General features: G+C 42.0%; 1 protein-coding gene across 1 annotated transcript in view; it reads left to right on the forward strand.

Moving 5' to 3' along the window:
- Positions 1–22,251, forward strand: part of RFTN1 (raftlin, lipid raft linker 1) — a 376,685-nt gene that overhangs the window by 298,580 nt on the left and 55,854 nt on the right. The window contains exon 7 of the mRNA XM_040433534.1: positions 14,994–15,109. Within this exon, the coding sequence (XP_040289468.1) occupies positions 14,994–15,109 (116 nt within the window). The remainder of the gene's footprint in view (positions 1–14,993; positions 15,110–22,251) is intronic.

Genomic DNA, 22,251 nt, shown 5'->3' on the forward strand with positions numbered 1-22,251 from the left:
CTATCAGTTTGAATCAGTCGGCCCATTCTCCTCTGACCTCTAGCATCCACAAGGCATTTTTGCCCACAGGACTGCCGCATACTGGATGTTTTTCCCTTTTCACACCATTCCTAGTAAACCCTAGAAATGGTTGTCGTGAAAATCACAGTAACTGAGCAAATTGTGAAATACTCAGACTGGCCCGTCTCGCTCCAACAACCATGCCACGCTCAAAATTGCTTAAATCACCTTTCTTTCCCATTCTGACATTCAGTTTGGAGTTCAGGAGATTGTCTTGACCAGGACCACACCCCTAAATGCATTGAAGCAACTGCCATGTGATTGGTTGACTAGATAATTGCATTAATGAGAAATAGAACAGGTGTTCCTAATAATTCTTTAGGCGAGTGTATATATACAGTACAGACCAAAAGTTTGGACACACCTTCTCATTCAAAGAGTTTTCTTTATTTTCATGACTATGAAGGATTCAAAACTATGAATTAACACATGTGGAATAATATACATAACAAACAAGTGTGAAACAACTGAAAATATGTCATATTCTAGGTTCTTCAAAGTAGCCACCTTTTGCTTTGATTACTGCTTTGCACGCTCTTGGCATTCTCTTGATGAGCTTCAAGAGGTAGTCCCCTGAAATGGTCTTCCAACAGTCTCAAAGGTGTTCCCAGAGATGCTTAGCACTTGTTGGCCCTTTTGCCTTCACTCTGCAGTCCAGCTCACCCCAAACCATCTCGATTGGGTTCAGGTCCGGTGACTGTGGAGGCCAGGTCATCTGGCACAGCACCCCATCACTCTCCTTCATGGTCAAATAGCCCTTACTTTCAAAGTTTTCCCAATTTTTCGGCTGACTGACTGACCTTCATTTCTTAAAGTAATGATGGCCACTCGTTTTTCTTTACTTAGCTGCTTTTTTCTTGCCATAATACAAATTCTAACAGTCTATTCAGTAGGACTATCAGCTGTGTATCCACCTGATGGTCCCAACCCCATTTATAAGGCAAGAAATCCCACTTATTAAACCTGACAGGGCACACCTGTGAAGTGAAAACCATTTCAGGGGACTACCTCTTGAAGCTCATCAAGAGAATGCCAAGAGTGTGCAAAGCAGTAATCAAAGCAAAAGGTGGCTACTTTGAAGAACCTAGAATATGACATATATTCAGTTGTTTCACACTTGTTTGTTATGTATATAATTCCACATGTGTTAATTCATAGTTTTGATACCTTCAGTTTGAATCTACAATTTTCATAGTCATGAAAATAAAGAAAACTCTTTGAATGAGAAGGTGTGTCCAAACTTTTGGTCTGTACTGTATATACAAAGATGATATCTTTCATTCTAATCCTGCCTGTAGTGATAAGCCGTAAAATGATCTGGCCAGTGTGCAAATTTCTGAATTTAGATTTTTGTTTAAATATAGATATGGGCATGAAAAATAAAAAATAACACCTACCATTCTTTAAGAATATGTTTAACACAAAAACACAAAATCATTTTCTGGTGACACATTTCCTTTTCAGTAAATGGAAATGTCTTGATGCCTGTACTTTCATAGCCTGTCTATGACATATATTGGGCTTAATGATATAAAAAATTGTTTTTTTATTTGACAATTTCTTTACCTTTTTCTTTTTTTTTCTAAGTGTAGGTGCGTATTTTTTTTAACATGTAGACCATTTCTAGACCATTTACCCTTACTAAGTTGTTGCCTAGCCCCAGAATAGGCCATCACTAGCTGAACAGTGGGGTCCATCACCCCGCACCCCTGCCAATCCGCTGTTCTGGTAGAGCTCTGTCGCCCAAAGTCAGTGCCTGAACCACACAACACTGTCAGCATTGTCAATGAACACAGCGCTGCAGTGATGAGCGCTGTCCACTACAATGTTAATGGAACTGTGTAGTTCTGGTGCCCACTGATGGCGACGGAGCTACACCCAAACAGCTGATCAGCAGGGGAGTGGGGTGTCGGATCCCCACCGATCAGCTAGTGATGGCTGATCCTGAGGATAGACCATCACTTAGAAAAGGCTGGACAACCTTTTAAACAAAAACTGTACCTGTGCAGTATATTACAGTGTTTGTTTGTTTTTTGTTGTACAAAAGGAATGGTTGCAGTCTCCTAGGAACTACAATATGCTAAAACAGTTGTCCGGAATTCTTAAGAAATAAAATAAATAACCATTACTCACCCATTAAACATTATACTGCTATAGCTTCACCACTTCAATCCTTGCCACTCCAGTTGCCACTGGTCGTGCACCAGTGGCATCACTTACATCGTTCTCTAGCCTCAGCAGTGATGTTGGCATGAATGGCAAGTGTCTGCTGAGGCCAGCAATTGGCTGCAGCAGTCACATGAACGATGTGAGTGATGTCATCAGTGCAGGACCTGTGATAACTGGAGCAGCAGGGCATTAAACATGTGAGTATTGGTTTATTATTTTATTATTTTTTATTAATTCCCACTCTTTGGCCTTTAAAAAAAATGTGGGAGATTTAATTGCACTTTGGGTAGGTTGCAGAAGCAGCCATTCAAGTGTCCACAAGTCAGACAGTTTCTAGGAGTCCATTAATGTCCCCACACCCCTCTGCACGACCACTTTAAAAAATGTAAAAAAATAAATAAAAAAAAACCCTTAACAATTAGCATAAAAAACTATTGAACAACATGTACAATGTTAACATTTTTACTGGTGGTAGGTGAGTGGCATTCCCTTATTAAAATGAAAATAATATAATTTGTGCATAAGTTAATATAAATTAAACTCAAACTTACATATACCTCAAATGGTAACTAAACAATTCAAAAATACATCAAACTTAACCCAAAATAAGTTATAGGTGTCAGGAGGAAGAAGTCAAAATCTAAATAATTTTAGTCAAGGCAATATTGGATGCGTCCTTAATAGGTTAATATTTGGGGAATATATACAGTGAAGTTAGTGTTCAAAAAAACTTTGGCACTTTTGTCTGGGGTGAGAAAAGTCATATAGTGCAACGAATACCCCATTTATTATTATTGAGATGATATCATATTGTATTACCATGAATTCTGAGATCCGGTAATAATTATGACTTCACTGTAATGTGTCCACCAATATCAGAATCTGCAGTCATAAATTAAGTTTAGTTAGATTGCCTGAATGAGGTGGGACCGACGTAATACAGCACATTTCCGATATCCATCTGGGGCTTTTCAGGAACAATAATGTGAAATAATACTCCGCTGCGTATTCTTCTCTGCTCTGTAAGCGGTTCAATAATGTTGTTATGACTAATATCAGGAAATAAATGAGTTTTCAGTAATGAATTAGTTAGATGTTCCAGCCATGTACGTTTAAAGATTATATCTGAAACAGGAAATTAGATGTAATGAGCCTGTAGAAATACTATATGACTTCATTACTTTCCTAAAAAGGGCGTATATTCGCTCTAAGGCTTAATGGAATCCATAATAAGATTGGACTTCACCACAAATACATAGTTAGCCACTATGTAGCCAAGCATGAAGGATAGATACAGCAGAATATTACTGTACAAATGTGTTCCTTTAATAGCTAGAAGAACATTTCACCTGCTTTAACCCCTTAAAGACTGGGCCTATTTTCATTTTTACACGTTCCAATAGCCATAATTTTTTAATTTTTCCGTTCACGTAGCCATATGAGGGAATTTTTTTTTCTGCGGGACAAGATGCATTTATTAATGCTGCCATTTAAATTACTATGCCTTGTGTTGGAAAATAGGAAAAAAAATCTTTGTGTGGTAAAATTGAAAAATAAAACCACAATTCCGCTAAGGTTTTTGGGGTTTTGTCATCACGACGTTGACAATGCACCAAAAATGACATGACGTCTTTATTCTGTAGCTCAATACATTTGCGGTGATACCAAACTTGTAGAGTTTTTATTTTCATTACTTAAAAAAAAAAAAAATTCTTTGAAAAAGTCAGAATTTACTTTGCACCGCCATATTCTGACAGCCATAACTTTTTATATTTCGGTCTGCAGAGCTGTATGAGGGCTTGTTTTTTGCCTAATGAACTGTAGTTTTTATTGGTACCATTGTTGTGGTATGTCCGACTTTTTGATCACTGTTAGGCCTCTTTCACACGAACGATACGGATTGTGTAAGGATCTGTTCAGGAGAAAACAGAAGGTTTTGCACTCAAGTTCAGTCATTTTTGTAGATTGCGTCCAGTGTTTAAATTTTTTCTGCACTGGTGCAATTGGTTTTTTAATACTTTTCTAAAGTGCGCAAAAAAAACAGAAGAATGACAAACTACATCTCCTAGCAACCATCAATGAAAAACGCATTGCATCTGGAATCCGTTTTTTAGGCAGCCCTGGCTCCATAGAAGTGGCTGGGGCTTGCGTGAAAAACGGATTCCAGATGCAATGCGTTTTCACTGATGGTTGCTAGGAGATGTAGTTTGTTATTCTTTCGTTTTTTTTTTCACGTGTGTGAAAAACGTATCAAAAAACAATTGCACCCGTGTCTGAATAGCGTGTCAAAAATCGATTGTACCCGCGCAAATTTAGAACATGCTGCGATTTTTCCTGAACGCAGAAATGATGCCTGAAAAACAACGTTCATGCGCACAGACCCTTTAAAATAAATGGTTCAGGGTTCAGTCCGGATGCTGTGCTTCACGCATCGCACCCTGACAGAAAACTTGCTCAGGTGAGGCCATATTAAATTTTTTGGGGGGGACAAGTTGACTATAAAAAGGCGAATTGCGTGTTTTTCTTTTTTTTTTTCGTTACGGCGTTCACTGCACAGGAAAATTTTTTGAAATATTTTAATAGTTCAGACATTTTTAGCCATGGCGATACCTAATATTTTTTTTTTATTATTGTTTATATATATTTTTTTGGGGAATGAGGCTGATTTAAACTTTAGATATTTTGTTGTTTTTTTGTTGTTGTTTTTTTAACTTTTTTTAGAACCTGGGATCTTTTGATCCCTTGTCCTATTCACCCTAATTGAGATCTATTACGGTGAATATAATTTTTACACTGTTACTGCCTTGTGCACAGAGCAGCAGGGAACTTACCATGGTAGGCTTGGAAGGCTTCAGCATCGTCCAGGCTGCTATAGTAACTGATCGGAGCCCCGCGATTTCAATGTAGGGGCTCCGATCAGAAGGCAGAAGGAGCCGCATCCCTCTGCCTGACTCCACAGATGCTGCCATCATCATTGATTGTGGCATCTGAAGGGTTAAATGACGGGGTTTGGTGGGATCGCCATTCCTCGTCATTGCGGCCAGGTGCCTGCTGTATAATACAGCCAGCATCCACCGCGCATGGAGCGGGCTCACCGCAGCAGCCCGCTCCATACAATTGCGGGCGCATAATGCCGTACATACAGACATGTAAGCAGTTACATCAGTGACACGACCGTATTTTCGGTCTGCGTCCGAGCTGCACTTTTTTTGCAGCTCGTGCGGACAGCACACAGATATCATCCATGCAGTCATGCCGTATATTATAGAACCTGTCCTATTCTTGTCCATTTTGCAGACAAAAATAGGCATTTTGACGATGGGGCCTGCAGAAAGTGCGGGATGCACACAGCCGGTGCATTTTGCGGATCTCAACACAGATACAGCCTTGTGAACGTAGCCTTATTCTGTATGTTTAAACATGACTTAGCTGTCATTCAGTAAGTAGGACCACCCTCATGACTCCTCAGCAAAGAAACAGAAGAGGTTTAAATGCATAAACGACAATTATTATTGAATCTTTACCCACAAACCTATATATCAATCTGCTCCCCTCCTCCTGCTCCATATCCTGCTGCCTGCAGATTGCACTGCATTTTCTTGGTGACAGGTAACCTTTAACATGTGAATCTGAAGTCATTGGCCAAAATATGGAGCTTCAACTTTGAGAAGGTTGTCCCCAGCCAAAGCAAGAACTTGTAACTGCCTGTCTCATGGGCGGACTAACCATAGACCCTGCAGGGAAATTTCCCAGTGAGCCAATGTCCAGAGGGCCACCCAAGCCCTCTTCTTGGCCGCCATCCACGTGCATAAAGATCTTATGCCCTCATTACTGTAGGAGCATCAGGCACTAATGCACATAAATTCATCTGTACTCCTGAATTCATCTGTTTTGCCGTCCTCAGGACGATGATACAGTTTCATGTACTGTCTTTCCATTACTGTGGCATGGGTGGTATTTGGTTCTGCTAGGGCAGTATTTTGTGCTGCACTGTGGTATTTGGTTCTGCTAGGGCAGTATTTTGTGCTGCACTATGGTATTTGGTTCTGCTGGGGCAGTATTTTGTGCTGCACCGTGGTATTTGGTTCTGCTGGGGCAGTATTTTGTGCTGCACTATGGTATTTGGTTCTGCTGGGGCAGTACTTTGTGCTGCACTATGGCATTTGGTTCTGCTGGGGCAGTATTTTGTGCTGCTCTACAGTATTGCTGTCCCCGCCTACTTCTGTTGTCCCTGCTTATCATTTTGGACCCACCTACAACATCTTTTTCCAGGATTACTTTACTTTAAGTTCCCAGTCCGCCCCTGGCCTGTCCCCTAAAAGGAGCACTCCCACAAAGATTTTTATTTTTTGAAAGGTACATGATGTAAACTGTAGTGAAAGTAATTCGAGATGAGTGAATTTCATATTTTGAAGTTTGTGTGCGAGTTCGTATTGTGGTATGTACTGAATTGCGTTATGGATTTCGTTACCACAGACCATAACGCAATTCCATGACTGAATGCATAACGGAATGCCTTTAGAGGCATTCCGTTATTTATTCCGTCATAATAGAAGTCTATGGCCTGCATAACGCATCCACACGGTTTGCGTTATGCAGGAGAGGACTCCAGCATAACGGAAACCGTACGGATCCGTTATGCAGGCCATAGACTTCTATTATGACGGAATGAATAACGGAATGCCTCTAAAGGCATTCCGTTATGGTCCGTGGTAACGTAATTCATAACACAATTCAGTAAATACCACAATAGGAACCCGCACACGAACTTCAAAATATGAAAGTCGCTCATCCCTAAAAGTAATCTTCAGTGACTGTATTTGTGAGTTATAACCTCACTTCTGATCCTCAGCTGTGTCATGTGACCAACACTCTGATCTCCAACTGACACAGGACAGGAAGTCAGTTACTTCTCTTATTTTAATTTTTTATGAGACTGACATTGAGGCTGCCATAGGAATACATTGAGAAACTGGCTTCCTGTCCAACATAAGATGGGTAAATATATTGTGCTGCATTGTGTTATTTGCTTCTGCTGGGGCAGTATTTTGTCCTGCACTGTGGTATGTGGTTATACAGAAGAACCCAATACCAAAGTGTAGCACAATATACTATCCCAGAGAAACAAAATATTACCTTAGCAGAACCAAATACCACAGTGCAACAAGTTCTGCTGGGAAAGTATATTGTGCTGCACTGTCTTGTTTGGTTTTGCTGGGGCAGTAAATTGTGTTTCACTGTGGTATATCGTTCTCCTGGGGCAGTATTTAGTGCTCCACTGTGGTATTTGGTACTGTTGGGGCAGTATATTGTGTTGCACTGTGGTATATTGTTCTCCTGGGGCAGTATATTGTGTTGCACTGTGGTATATTGTTCTCCTGGGGCAGTATATTGTGCTCCACCATGGTATTTGGTTCTGCTGAGACATTATATTGTGATGTGGAGGGGCAGTATTTTGTGCTGCACTGTGCTATTTGGTGTTATTAGGGAAGTATATTGTGCTGTGGTATTTGGTTCTGATGGGACAGTATACTGTGCTGCAATTTGGTATTTGGTTTTGCTGCAGAACCATATATCAAAGTGTAGCACAATATTGCCCCTCTCTAGTATTGCTGGTCCTATCTGCGTGTTAGACATACCTACTTCAATTGACCCCACCTACTTGTGTTGGTCCCACTTTCTGTCAATTTTGACCCGCCTACAACATGAGGTCACTTTAAATTCTTAGTCCACCCCTGTGCCCACCTCTCTCTTAAAGGGACACTGTCACCTGGATTTCACTTACTGAGCTATTAACAGCACCACATCAGTCTCCACGATTTATATTAAAATATACTAGTATTACTGCCCTGGGTCTTGTAATTTGTCTATAAAATCGCTAATTACCTGAATAAGGAGCCCAATGGGCTGTCCCTCCAGCCGTTGGAGCCCCACAGCGCCCCTTATCTTGGAGCCCAGCACCGCCCCACTGCCAATTTATTCACTGTTCATCGCCGACATAATGTGTTTGTTACTCCCGAAATCTCGCGCATGCGCCGTGGATACTCATGTCAGCGCCTGCGCGTTGCCCTGGCATTGGCCTCACAGAACGAAATGCGCATGCGCCAGCTTCGCTGGATTCGGAAATGCGCAAGATTTCGGGCGCAACACACACATTACATCGGCGATGAGCAGTGAATAAATTAACAGTGGGGCGGTGCTAGGCTCCAAGATAATGGTCGCGGCTGGGCTCCAACGGCCAGAGGGACAGCCCCTTGGGCTCCTTATCGAGGTACTTTACATATTAATAAAAGCGATTTTATAGACAAATGACAAGACACAGGGCAGTAATACTAGTATATTTTAATATAAATCATGGAGACTGATGTGGTGATGATGTTAGCTCAGTAAGTGAAATCGTGGTGACAGAATCCCTTTAAGTGGAACCCCAGACACCTGCTACTCTGTCTACCGCTCCCCACATCCCGGCTCTGATAGGGAGTATCTAAACTTGGCACCTAGGGCAGCACCATCTATAAATACATCCCTTATCAAGACTAGGGGGAAGTCCGTCTTAATGTGGAAGACATCCTGTACAGTCTGGGCAAGGGGGGGGGGGGGGGGTGGCGCTAGGGTCCATCACACAGTTTGCAAACCTCTGATGTAGCTGATACTATTACATTGTTCAAATCTTAGATTTGTATTCACACTTTAGGAACTCTGTATAAGCCCTATAAACCTTCTGAAAATGTATGTTCAGCTAGGGAGACGTTTTGCAGCTGGTCAGGTCAAGCCTCCAGCCTTCAGGTTTCATTGACCTCCATCCAGACTGAGCAGTAGACAGGCACTGAGACTAGATGCTGCCTTATTAAATATTGATGTATGTTTATTTTCATTTCTCACTGCACCTGCTCCTCTAATATTCAGCAATCTCAAGATTTGCCTCAGTGGAAGTCCAAGCCCATAAAGCGTTAAGCCGAAGCTGTCCCACAACCAAAGGAAATTCCTTTAACCCTGTCCAGTACTCTTATGGGGCAGTTAAAAGACTTGTGTGCCATTTATTTTTTTATTAAAAGTTGATGAAAATTTAAGTAGCGCGTGATTAAATATATGATAGGTAGTACCAACTAACCAGTTTGACTGTGCACTAGTCCTAAGGGCATTATCCTGGGGATTCCCTGGTTTTCACCCTTTAACCCCTAAACAGGGATCTGGTCTTCGCTGCAGGGGACCCACCAGGCCACTACCTCTTGGAATAGTCCTGGAGTGAAGAACCAAGGGGGTCAGACAATACTCGTAGTCAGGGGACAGGCAGACAGATTTTGTGCAATAACGTGAAACTACTCCAAGGTCTGGGCAGGCAGCAAAAAGTCAGTACTACGGATGAGCGAATCTACTTCGGAAGAAACGCCGGGTGCCTCCAAGGTATACAATCACTGAAATAGGTGCAACAATATTGCATTTGAGCCAACCATGCACCACGTTCATAAATGTGGCCCAGGTTAGCATAGCAACCCCTCTCTTAGGCGTCTTGCACACGAACATTGTGCATCTGTTCCGTGCATTGCAATTTGCAGTCCCCAACGCATGAGCAACGGCCGGGACGGATCGAGGCCCATTCATCTTGAATGTTTTTTTGTTTTTTTTTGTGATTCGTCCGCACCGCAAAAAATAGAACAAGTTCTATTTTTTGCGGTGCGGCGGCACGGACAGAAACACCACGGAAGCACTCCGTAGTGCTTCCGTGGGGCTCAGGTCCGTGCTTCCGTTCCGCACCTCCGTGATTGTGGACCCATTCACGTGAATGGGTCCGCATCCATGATGTGGGGTGCACACGGACCAGTGTCCGTGTATTGTGGACCCGCCGTATGCGGGCCGCAGTACGGCCATGGAAACACAACGTTCATGTGCAAAAGGCCTTAAAACTAGCTTTAAATACACCTGCGATGATGATTTCCCCTTCACTGACTTTTTTTTCAAGACATAAGGCAACTCGTGCTTAGTAGTCGGTAAATGGGAATTTATACTCCTCCGGTAAATCAAAATACAGAACATTAAAGTGGCATTTAGCCAACAGAAAGGCATTAAATATTAATGGACACCAGTGAAGACAGCTTTTTATGCACAGTAGGGCAGCATAATTTCCTTAATAAAAAATTTAGTGGCATAGGACCAATTTAAGAAAAAAAATGTCAGATAGTGATTTAATTTTTAAGCTCCAGCACCCAAAGATATAGTAACAGAGGTATATGAATAAGGCAGGTGTAGACGGCAGATGATCAGTATGAGAGACGTCTCCAGCAGCCAGCTTGTTTGTCTGACATGTTTTAATGAGACTGAATGGTGTGCCTGCTGTTCTGAGCTTACTCTCAAGAAGCTGATGAAGTCCACAAGATCCCAAGTATCAGCAGTCGTCTGTGCTGGATAAAACATGTGGGGTCCATCAAACACTGGTTATAACTGAAGATCTCATCATTCAGTGACTTGTTTAAGGCTATGTCTACACGACGATGTGTTGCGCGACAATAAATCGCACGACAGGGCACAACTACACTGCAACTTTTGACGCGCAACATTTTGTATTTTTTTTGTAATTTTTATAATGATAGTCTATGGTGTCGCACTGCGACATGCTGCGACTGCGACAGTCGCAAAAAATCCATTTGAGATGGATTTTTCTGCGACTGTCGCAGTCGCAGCATGTCGCATGTCACATTGCGACACCATAGACTATCATTATAAAAATGGTCGCGCAACATTGGTGCGACAAAATGTCACGTGACAAATAGGGCACAACTACACTGCAACATCTGTCGCGTGACACATGTCGTCATGTAGACCTAGCCTAAGAGCTCATGCACAAAGCCGTAACAGCGGCTCCGCAATAAATGGACCCATTGACTTGTATGGGTCTGCAATCCTCAAGATATGGAGCAGTGTGGAGTGGAGGCACAGATCAGTAGTCCACGGAAACACTATGAAGCGCTTCCGTGGGATTTCTGTTCGTGCCTCCGCATTGCATGTTACATTTTTTTGCTGTGCGGAACGTATCTTGCTGATCGCGGACCCATTCAAGTGAATGAGTCCGCATTCGCAAGTGGCGTGCGCTCGGCCAGTACCATTGCATTGCGGACATCAAATAGGTCACAGGACACACACGCTTGTGTGCATCAGCCCTAACTCTTAGGGGGTCATTTACTAATGAGAAATACCCCTATATTAGGCGTATTTCTGGAGCAGATTGCGGAGCAAGGGTCCTTTGCGCCGCTATCTGCGACTTTTCCACACTCTTACCAGGTCTAAAAAAGGGGGCCGCGCGCTCAGCTAGTTTCAGAAGTCCTATAGGAATTAAGGAAAAACACACTGGGAAAGCCACCGCTCCTTGCACCTCTATAGAACTGCCAGAAATAGCCAAGCCAGTGCTCCGCTATTTTCGTTGCTTCTATAGAAATGAAGGGAGGCTGCGCATGTGCAATACGCTCTTGTTCTAGAGATAGGTATGAGTCCCAGAGCTGGGACCCATGCCTATCTGACATTGGTGGAATATCCTAGTGCAGTGTTTCCCAACCAGTGTGCCTCCAGCTGTTGCAAAACTATACCTACCAGAATGCCCGGACAGCCAAATACTGTCTGGGCATCCTGGGAGTTGTAGTTTTGCAACAGCTGGAGGCACCCTGGTTGGGAAACACTGTCCTAGTGAGATGCCACCAATGTTCCAGGTGAGACAAGCTCTTTAAGGAAAAATGGTGTCCTTCACCTTTAGGAAAGAGACTCCGTTCAACCCACCTCACCAGAATCTTGTTGTTTATCCAGTCTTTTTCCATAGGCACATGCATCTCTTAGCCAGTAGTATTTGGCTAACATTGAGTTATTGGAGAGTCCTAGCCTAGAGTTGTATGCACCCGCGTTTTTCTAACATTGACTTTTATTTGACCTACTGTAATTGATGTCTCTGCTTTTCATTTCTAAGTTGTACATGTACAGTTACCTACATGGCTTTGTTGTGCACACTATATATCTTCAGTGAATACACGCCTTCATATCTTTATTCTTTCTTGACATGGCATGGACAAAACTAAGTTGTCATTACACGTGTGGGTAAGAAAGGGTTCTCCAGATGTGACAAAGCAGCCACCGTGGTCTGTGACTAGTTGTAATGTAACATAACAAGAAAGACGTGTCTGAAGATTTCATGGGAGATTTTTGTGAAAAAACAAGGCTTTTTTTCATTAGAATATTTGGTCATGAGCAACCTCACTCAAGAATGCTTTTCCACTGTTGTCTAGATGCTGGGGTGAAATAAGGGCCTATAAAGACTTGTGGCTATGAGCCATTACAGTGCTTATCCCCTTCATTGAAAGCAGTGTCTCGTGATCGCTATTAGCCCAGCGGTGACAGACCCTTCACCTCCTCTCAAACACTTACTTCCCTTGGGTCCACCTTTTTGCATATATCTAGTGCGAAGGCCCTAAGCTATACATCAGCGTATCACTTTAAATTTCAGATCTGTCTGAAATTTAAAAGCAATACCCAAGAATAATGCAGCATTGATTGATTAGGAGTCATGCTGTTGGCTGAAAGAGTAAGACTTGCATATTACCATCATAGGACTTAGAATGGTAGGTCTGACTACCCAATAAAAATCTCTAGAGCCCAATTATCCTGGTAATTGGTGGAAATTAATGTCACTCATAAGAGATTATACACCCGAAGATGTAGATTAATTGCTGTGGCTGCTCACAAAGAACCTATGCAATGGCCTTCATGGTAGATATTAATATGATGTAAATCATGACATTCTGAGCCACATAAATTTACTGTACATTCGCTACTGCTTTCTGGCATTCACAGCTATTACTGTTTTCCATTTTGTTACCTTCAGTAATAAATCTGCATCGTTAACCGAGACTATTTTTATATGAGTTTCCGTATCCCCGGAGAATTTGCCATTTTTAAGTCGTGAAATTATGTATCTGTATTATTTTGAACAGTAAAATACGCAGTAACATTAGTTGTTTTTGTTTGTTTTTTTACTTTAAAATGGTGTTAAACTTTAATTAGAATTTTCACTTTTCTTGGCTGTGGCGTAATATTATCTGTTATGTTTAGAATGATGTATGGTAAACACATCTTATTTTAAACCCATAATATTGGACATACTTTTAACCATGACAAATAGCTTAGTAATTTCTATTATGTACAGGGTTAACTGCTATAACCTATAAGTCAGTTCCTATAATTTTCCTTCAGTGCAGAGAGGTTCTATATAAAAAAAACAATCTCTATGAGTTTACCCCCTTAAAGGGTTTATCCAATGTCAAAAACCTATCCCGTATACACTGGATCTGATTGGGGGTCTGACCACAGAAGCGCATGCCGATCAAGAGAATTGTGTCCCTGTAATCAAGAATGGGGGCCTCATGTTCCCCTAGTCAAGCGATCATCTCTCTTGGACCTTAGAGCTGAAAGGAACAGCAGCATGCGTTCGTGATCGCCGCTCCTTTTAACTTTTTGGGACTGCCAGAGAGAGCCGTAGACTTGAATAGGCTGGAAAGGAACTTAAACGGGTTATCCATCTTTGGAAGGCCTTTCAGACAGACCCCTTCCCCATATGCCACCGGACCTGTGGAGGGAAATATACATACCAACTCACACTGCTGGGTTCTAGCTCCTTCGGTCCTCTATAGCCACTGCTGTGCTCTAGTCCCTTCTAGTAAACTTCCTGGTTGAAGGGGGTCAAGTGGTCACTGCAGCCATGACGTTTTTTTTTTCTCGGACATGGACGTATTTAGCTTTGTTTTATGCCACAAAAAGTGTTTTATCTTTTGTCACTGTTTGTAGATGACCAGCAGATTTGATCTGGGTGCGCGAAGATCCAGCATTACGATTGAAGACACTCAATCAAAAACACTTCTATCTTCTCCTCAGGGTCCCAACCTTTTGCTTGATTGCTGGAGCAGCACCTGCACCACCACGGTCAAAAGACGGAGTTAAGGTGTTAAAAGAAAACATCTAAAATGCACTAAAAGCAGGACCATACTCACTGATGTCTTGGTGTTATTTTAGTATATACAGTGAAACCTTTTTGAGATGATCATCCAGAAAAGCACCAAAAAATGGTCTTCTGGAGATCTGGTTTTCTCAAAGACGATGGCCAATAATATATATGCCATAATATGCTTTTTTATTATCGTCTGATAAGCTTATCAGGTTCCATTAACACCTGATTTAAGGAATTTTGAGGATGTAATTCTGTGGCATTATTCCTATGTTTATGATATATATCTTTAAAGGGAACCCAGGAGACCAGAGCGTTATTTTTTATTTTCCTGCTGTTCCCCTGCTGTCAGTGCTCAAAGCTGCGTTAAAATACACAGCCCAGACTGCTGTGTTGAGCTAACATAATAGAGAGGACTCCTGTGCACACAGCAGTCCTGACAATTCATTTCAGAGCATCTTTGAGTGCTGATAGCAGGAGAACAGAGAAGAATAGAAAAATAAAAAATAGCAATCTGGACTCCTTATTTATAGTACTATTCATGGAGTACTGCAGTTAATAGTACATTATGTAGATTATGGTGACAGATTCCCAAGAACCGGCAGTGAGTATTCCCAGTATAAAGCAAGTTACCGATCATTTTTATAAACGCATGTGGTAAAATATGCATTTAAAAAATAATTAAAATTAAAAACAACTTTTAATATATAACGTATAATACATTCCAGTAGATGATGTCCCGTGCATATTACTCTTTGTCTGAAAATATCTTTTGTTCACTCCACAGATACTTCATCAGAGTTTACAGATGGTGTATTTATTTTTGAAGACTTTCCAGAGCAAGATCCAAAGACTGTAAAACGTTATGATGCCATAGTCGTGGAACAGTGGACCAGTATTGAGGTTGGTCTTTGTTTAAAACTATATTTTCTGTGTGATAGTATTCACTACTTTACGTTAAATTGGGTATTACATATGTACTACTGATGCCACTTACTATGAACTATAAAACAATGATCATTACCATTATGATGACCTGCTTGTAAGTGGAGTCAGACAAAGGATCTTTTTTGGCCTTAAGTGTTAATGTCTTAAGTGGAATGCAATCAAACACAGACGGAACTTGCAACCAGGATTTTTTTGAGATCTGACATCCGGCAAAAAGCTTGATGGTTGCAACAGTCTTATTAGAGGCAACAGGCTCAATGGTTACAGCCTCACATGGCTTATATGGTGACAAAGTCTGTCGATAGGGGTTTAGCGTTGGAGACAACAGGTATATCAGTAGAATTGTCTCAGAGGCAATAGTGGATTATCACCCTCAGCTACTAACTTCCTTGGCTGGGTATTGACACTCTGACTGGAGTGTTCTCAAGATAGCAGCAATGAAGATGGCTAAGCTGCATTTGGCTCCACAATATCTATTCCACTCGGTAAATTCTCACATAGTATGGGAAATCTTCAGGCGCTCCTAGATTGTTGGGATCTCTGTCCTTGCAAATTCTGTACACACTGTACACTGTCCCTACACTTTGGCACTATCTCTCATGATGCACAGTACTGCCCACAGTTCTGCACACAATGTTGCTTACATTTAGATACCCCTGCACAGTGTGCTTGCCAGCAGGCTGGCTGGTCTTGGTCTCAGACCTGTGTTCTATATGGACCTAGGCTGCTATCAGTATGTGAGGGCTATGTTCTCTCTAGCTGTAGCTCCACCTGTGCCCCATCTAATCCTTGACGTAGTGCCCCTCATGGTTTATGGCTAGTGTCACTCACCTCCACTGCTAGCTAGCTGCACACAGGAATCTTGCAGCATCTCCCCGCTTACACTAGTGTCATGTGGCTCCATGTGTCTGATAACAAAGTTTTGTCTAAACTATTATTTATCCTCTCTGTAGAATTTCCAGCAATGTGTCCCTCACACTGACCTCAGCCCAGACTCTGCCTCATTACCAGGCAGTTAATTATTTATAACCACTTTGGGGACTCGCTCTGGTAGATAGGATTAGCGGACACAGTATAGAGGCAACAACAAGTTCTTTGGATCAAACAGTTCCATGGGTTTGTCCCGATGGGGACAGACGATCCTTATGTGGCCAGGCTTTTGACACCACCAGCAGATTAACGGAACTAGGTCTGTAGGGGGTATATCCTGGGTGGGTTTTGCTGGCACCAGTCGCCGGGTCTGGGGTGGATATTTCCAGGGTTTGACTGCCCCCCTCCCAAAAGAACCCCCCCGTAGAGTCCTGGTAGCCTCATAGCGCTCCACCAGGTCAACCATCTCAAGGGCATTACCAGGAGACACGAGGCCAATCCAGTGCTGGAGAGGGTACGGCAAAGCCCTGCAGATTATGGTACATCAGCCAACAGATGGTCCAGCATAGCAGTGGAACTCAGCACGTCAGGCTGCATCTATTTTTGCAACTGGTGTATCAGATCATAATACTAAGGTCTCGCAGGTTCAGCTGGGTTAAACTCCCTCTGATGCATCCGCTGGGCCCGGACCAACACATGCACCCACAGCCAGATAGGTCTCTACGTTGTCTGAGGGGCTCATCTTAGGGATCGCTGCACGGACCGCTTTTCGGGCATCGTGGATGCTCTGGGATGCTCCTGCCGCTTGTAAAGCCATCACATGTTGCAATAGCAGCTGGTTGGTTTCCTGCTGCTGCTCATTAGCCTCCCACTGTTGCAAGTTAGCCTCCATGAGGGCTTTCACGACCGCTTCCATTTTGTCAAGAGACAAGGGTTGTAATCTCGCTGGTTTGATGTAAGACATACAACCGTGCCCGGAAAAACAAAGATATTTCGGCCTTCATGCCAGCTTCACTGCACATGACCGCATCCTCCACCAATTGTGGGGACTTGCTCTGCTAGACAGGATTAGTGGATGCAGTATAGAGGCAACAACAAGTTTTTTGGATCAAACAGTTCAGTGTTTTATTCACACTTTAGGCAAGTGACAAAACATAAAGTCATAGTCAAACAAAAAGTCACCTTGTGGTAATTAACACCATGCAGCAATTCTGCCTGAGAGTCCTTGCTAAAAGCAGCACCAACCTGTTTTTACGCCAAACAGGTAGCAAACCTTCATTCAGACACAAGGCTCCCAGATCCCAACACAGAGACCTGGCTTCTGAGCCCAGCTGCCTATTTAAGGACAGCCAGGTGCTGCCAAAACCCGGAGCGGCATTTAAAATCTGGTCCGGTATTTGACCTCATCCGGCTGTAAATCAGCCCAGCAGCATATGCTGGAAGGAAAATAACAGTTTTCCCAGACCAAGCCTCTCACTGTGTCACACCACCAATGGTTCATGTAATATAGTACGCAAATCGCATAAGTGTGTTTCACATTGTGGTTCATCAATAATCAGTGCAGACCTTCTGTAAGGCCCAGGGATTTACAGATGGTTGCCTTCCCTGGCACATGATAGGGGGGTCATTTTGGATTGTCTATGCCGGATCCTTTTTAAAGCAATTAACCAGAGTAAGATGAAGAGGGGATGGGATGAGTGGTGAGGGGTTAGACTCCAAAAAAAGGTGGAAAGGACAGAGGAAGTGGTGAGGAACAACAAAAGAGAAGAGTGAAAACTAGGTTGGAGGGGCGAGTGTGGCATATAAAGAGAATGACAAGAGAAGGCAACCTTGTGTTCACGTAAGGCCCTGTTCACGTCACATTAATGGTCACTGCTTCACATATCCAACAAAAGCCTGCAATGTATCCTACTGTATAAGAATATGTCTCCTATAGGGTCTCCTTGTAAAAAAAAAAAAAAAAAAAAAATGCAACGTTGCAGGCTTTTTTTTTCTTTTACTTCATTATGTTGTATGGAATATTTAGTCTGCCGCTTTATTTCTGGTGTACATGCTAAGCATAGGCCATTAAAGTGGACTAAGTTATACACCATGTCCTCCTAGTGCTGAAATTCCAGTAGTTCTTCTGTGGTGTTTTGCATTATGCTGCCAAGAAAAGTCATGTGCTGCAAGTTAGTTCTTCAGTATAACCTCACGTAATGTTTTCATTAAGCATTTCTATTTTTATTCAATTTGCCTTCACAATATTAGTTGGAAACTAGGTCACAACCTTATAGCATGCAAAATATCTTAATCAATTAGATGAGTGCTGCTCTGTTTCCTAATGGTGTGGTCTACATAACAAAAAGCTCTCGGATTTCTGCTGTGCTTCTGTTACTGATACAGGATAAAACAACATTTTACATTTGTTGCGTTAATGCTTTTTTTTTTTGTTGTTTTACTAAGACAGTAAAGAGTATTTTTTTTCTTTTTAGTTTAGCAAGTCATATTTCTAAAACTGCGCAGTATTCCCACTGATGACAATTAACTGGTTTCATCTTTACGCCACATGGTAAAAGACCCACTGGTCCTCTTTGGAAAAAAAAAGTAGAAACTCAAAGATAATTTTATTAAAACCCAATTTTCTCATACAGTTCAGATGAAGCAGAGCTGAATTTGCCAATGCATTGAACCTGAGTTTGTCATTTGACATAAATAATTTTTCACAGGACTGCAGATAAACCCATAGTAGAGTAGCTGAAATCTTGGCTGCCATTGTGGCATTGCTAGTCACTTAATAAATTGCAAGACACACTGCATACGGAACATTGGCCCAGATTTACTAATCCCATATATGGTGCAAAACTTAGACCGGCAATCTAGACCCACACCAAATTTATCACAGGGGCTCAAGTTGTATGATAAATGTGGTGCAGGCACAGACACTTTTGTCTATTTCTATACCGATTATTGGTCGGCTTACATTGAGACAGAATTTTACACCAGAATTGTGGCGCAAAATGGCGCCATGGCCCCTTTCCTGTGAATCTCCTCATTTCCATTAAGCCACTCTCTCAAGTAGTCAGAAAAAAGTGTAGAAATCCTAGGTTTAGACAAATTTTAGGTGCAGAGTGCAGACATATTAGTAAATTGGGGCCATTGTATTCAGCCTTTAAATCAGGTGGGTAACTAAAGTAATAAATGGAATAGGTGGACTACATTACTAGAGATTACAAAATGTGGGTGTTTTAGGTTAAATAGATCTCTCCTATGATCCATATTCAGAGGATGCCGGTGTTGGGATTGGCAGACAGCGCAACCAAGGCAATGCGGGCTGCAGATGACCACGTTATGTAAAGAGACGAACATTAAAAGTTAGAGTTGAGCGAACCTGCCTCTTGGCAGGTTTGAGTTTAGGGTTTAAGTGAATTACGTAATGGATTCCGTTCTCACGGAAATGTATCAGGTAATTGAATGCCTGCATACCGCATAATGCAAGTGTACGGCCAACTCCGCAGGTTCTGTTCTGCTGGTCATACACTTGTATTATGACGGCATGCAAAATGAAATGCCTCTAAAGGCATTCCATTTGGCATGCCGGCATTGAATTGTGCTATGGAATCCGTGAGAACGGAATCCATTACGTAATTCACTTAAACTCCGAACCCGAGCTCAGCTCTAATAAAAGTTATAAATCAACTCACCTGAAGCATTGCCTTGGTTGAGCCGTCCGCCGATCCCAAAACCTGCATGTTCCTGACTAGTCCGTGCTTAGAGGGAGACGCTTGGCAGCACCAAACAATTTTTACTAAATTCTATCTCGGGTGTCGCAATCCCAGCACAACATTGCAAGGTGAGCCCCGCCAACCCCGTGTGCCCACCAGCTTTACAACTAGACCCACCTATGAGTACTGCTTTCCTTCTCTTCTACACTGCGTGCAGAATTATTCGGCAAATTAGTATTTTGACCACATCATTCTCTTTATGCATGTTGTCTTACTCCAAGCTGTATAGGCTCGAAAGCCTACTACCAATTAAGCATATTAGGTGATGTGCATCTCTGTAATGAGAAGGGGTGTGGTCTAATGACATCACACCCTATATTAGGTGTGCATAATTATTAGGCAACTTCCTTTCCTTTGGCAAAATGGGTCAAAAGAAGGACTTGACAGGCTCAGAAAAGTCAAAAATAGTGAGATATCTTGCAGAGGGATGCAGCACTCTTAAAATTGAAAAGCTTCTGAAGCGTGATCATCGAACAATCAAGCGTTTCATTCAAAATAGTCAACAGGGTCGCAAGAAGCGTGTGGAAAAACCAAGGCGCAAAATAACTGCCCATGAACTGAGAAAGGTCAAGCGTGCAGCTGCCAAGATGCCACTTGCCACCAGTTTGGCCATATTTCAGAGCTGCAACATCACTGGAGTGCCCAAAAGCACAAGGTGTGCAATACTCAGAGACATGGCCAAGGTAAGAAAGGCTGAAAGACGACCACCACTGAACAAGACACACAAGCTGAAACGTCAAGAAATATCTCAAGACTGATTTTTCTAAGGTTTTATAGACTGATGAAATGAGAGTGAGTCTTGATGGACCAGATGGATGGGCCCGTGGCTGGATTGGTAAAGGGCAGAGAGCTCCAGTCCGACTCAGACGCCAGCAAGGTGGAGGTGGAGTACTGGTTTGGGCTGGTATCATCAAAGATGAGCTTGTGGGGCCTTTTCGGGTTGAGGATGGAGTCAAGCTCAACTCCCAGTCCTACTGCCAGTTTCTGGAAGACACCTTCTTCAAGCAGTGGTACAGGAAGAAGTCTGCATCCTTCAAGAAAAACATGATTTTCATGCAGGACAATGCTCCATCACACGCGTCCAAGTACTCCACAGCGTGGCTGGCAAGAAAAGGTATAAAAGAAGAAAATCTAATGACATGGCCTCCTTGTTCACCTGATCTGAACCCCATTGAGAACCTGTGGTCCATCATCAAATGTGAGATTTACAAGGAGGGAAAACAGTACACCTCTCTGAACAGTGTCTGGGAGGCTGTGGTTGCTGCTGCACGCAATGTTGATGGTGAACAGATCAAAACACTGACAGAATCCAAGGATGGCAGGCTTTTGAGTGTCCTTGCAAAGAAAGGTGGCTATATTGGTCACCGATTTGTTTTTGTTTTGTTTTTGAATGTCAGAAATGTATATTAGATGTTATATTGGTTTCACTGGTAAAAATAAATAATTGAAATGGGTATATATTTGTTTTTTGTTAAGTTGCCTAATAATTATGCACAGTAATAGTCACCTGCACACACAGATATTCCCCTAAAATAGCTAAAACTAAAAACAAACTAAAAACTACTTCCAAAAATATTCAGCTTTGATATTAATGAGTTTTTTGGGTTCATTGAGAACATGGTTGTTGTTCAATAATAAAATTAATCCTCAAAAATACAACTTGCCTAATAATTCTGCACTCCCTGTATGATCTGTACTCAGGACTGTGACTGTGACAGGGGGGACATCTTCTACCTCTAGAGGAAAGAAGGTTTGTACACAAACATAGAAGAGGATTCTTTACGGTAAGAGCAGTGAGACTATGGAACTCTCTGCCTGAGGAGGTGGTGATGGTGAAATCACTAAAAGAGTTCAAGAGGGGCCTGGATGTATTTCTGGAGTGTAATAATATTACAGGTTATAGTTACTAGATTTCTGGAGATACATTTAGGGTATTGATCCAGTGATATATTCTGATGGCCAGGTTTGGAATCAGAAAGGAACAAAAAAGAAAGTACAAAATTTAATAAGTTCAGCGTTTTTACATCTCACAGATATGTGTATGATCATTAAAATTTTACACTCTTCACTTTTTTCTAATTACATGGAGTTCTGCGTAAAATATACAACTTTATATGTCCCTTTTGAGTTTTATATTAATCAGAATACATTTAGACAGCTGGCATTGTATCATTGGTTTAAAAATCCTAGAATGATTCATTTTCCTTCTTTACCAGATATGACATAACCTGACATGATCTGTTGCCCTCATACATTTACTGTTATTAAAAAATTCTACAGCTTTTCTAACATGTTGATGAATAGTCACCACATAGAAAACAGCATATTTATTATTGTACCAGAAAGTTCCTTTATACTGTAGCTTTAAAGGGAACCTGTCACCAGGATTTTGTGTATAGAGGACATGGGTTGCTAGATGGCCGCTAGCACATCTGCAATACCCAGACCCCAAGTGCTTTTATT

This window comes from Bufo bufo, chromosome 5 (genome assembly GCF_905171765.1).
Source record: "Bufo bufo chromosome 5, aBufBuf1.1, whole genome shotgun sequence".
In the NCBI taxonomy this organism is placed as follows: domain Eukaryota; kingdom Metazoa; phylum Chordata; class Amphibia; order Anura; family Bufonidae; genus Bufo; species Bufo bufo.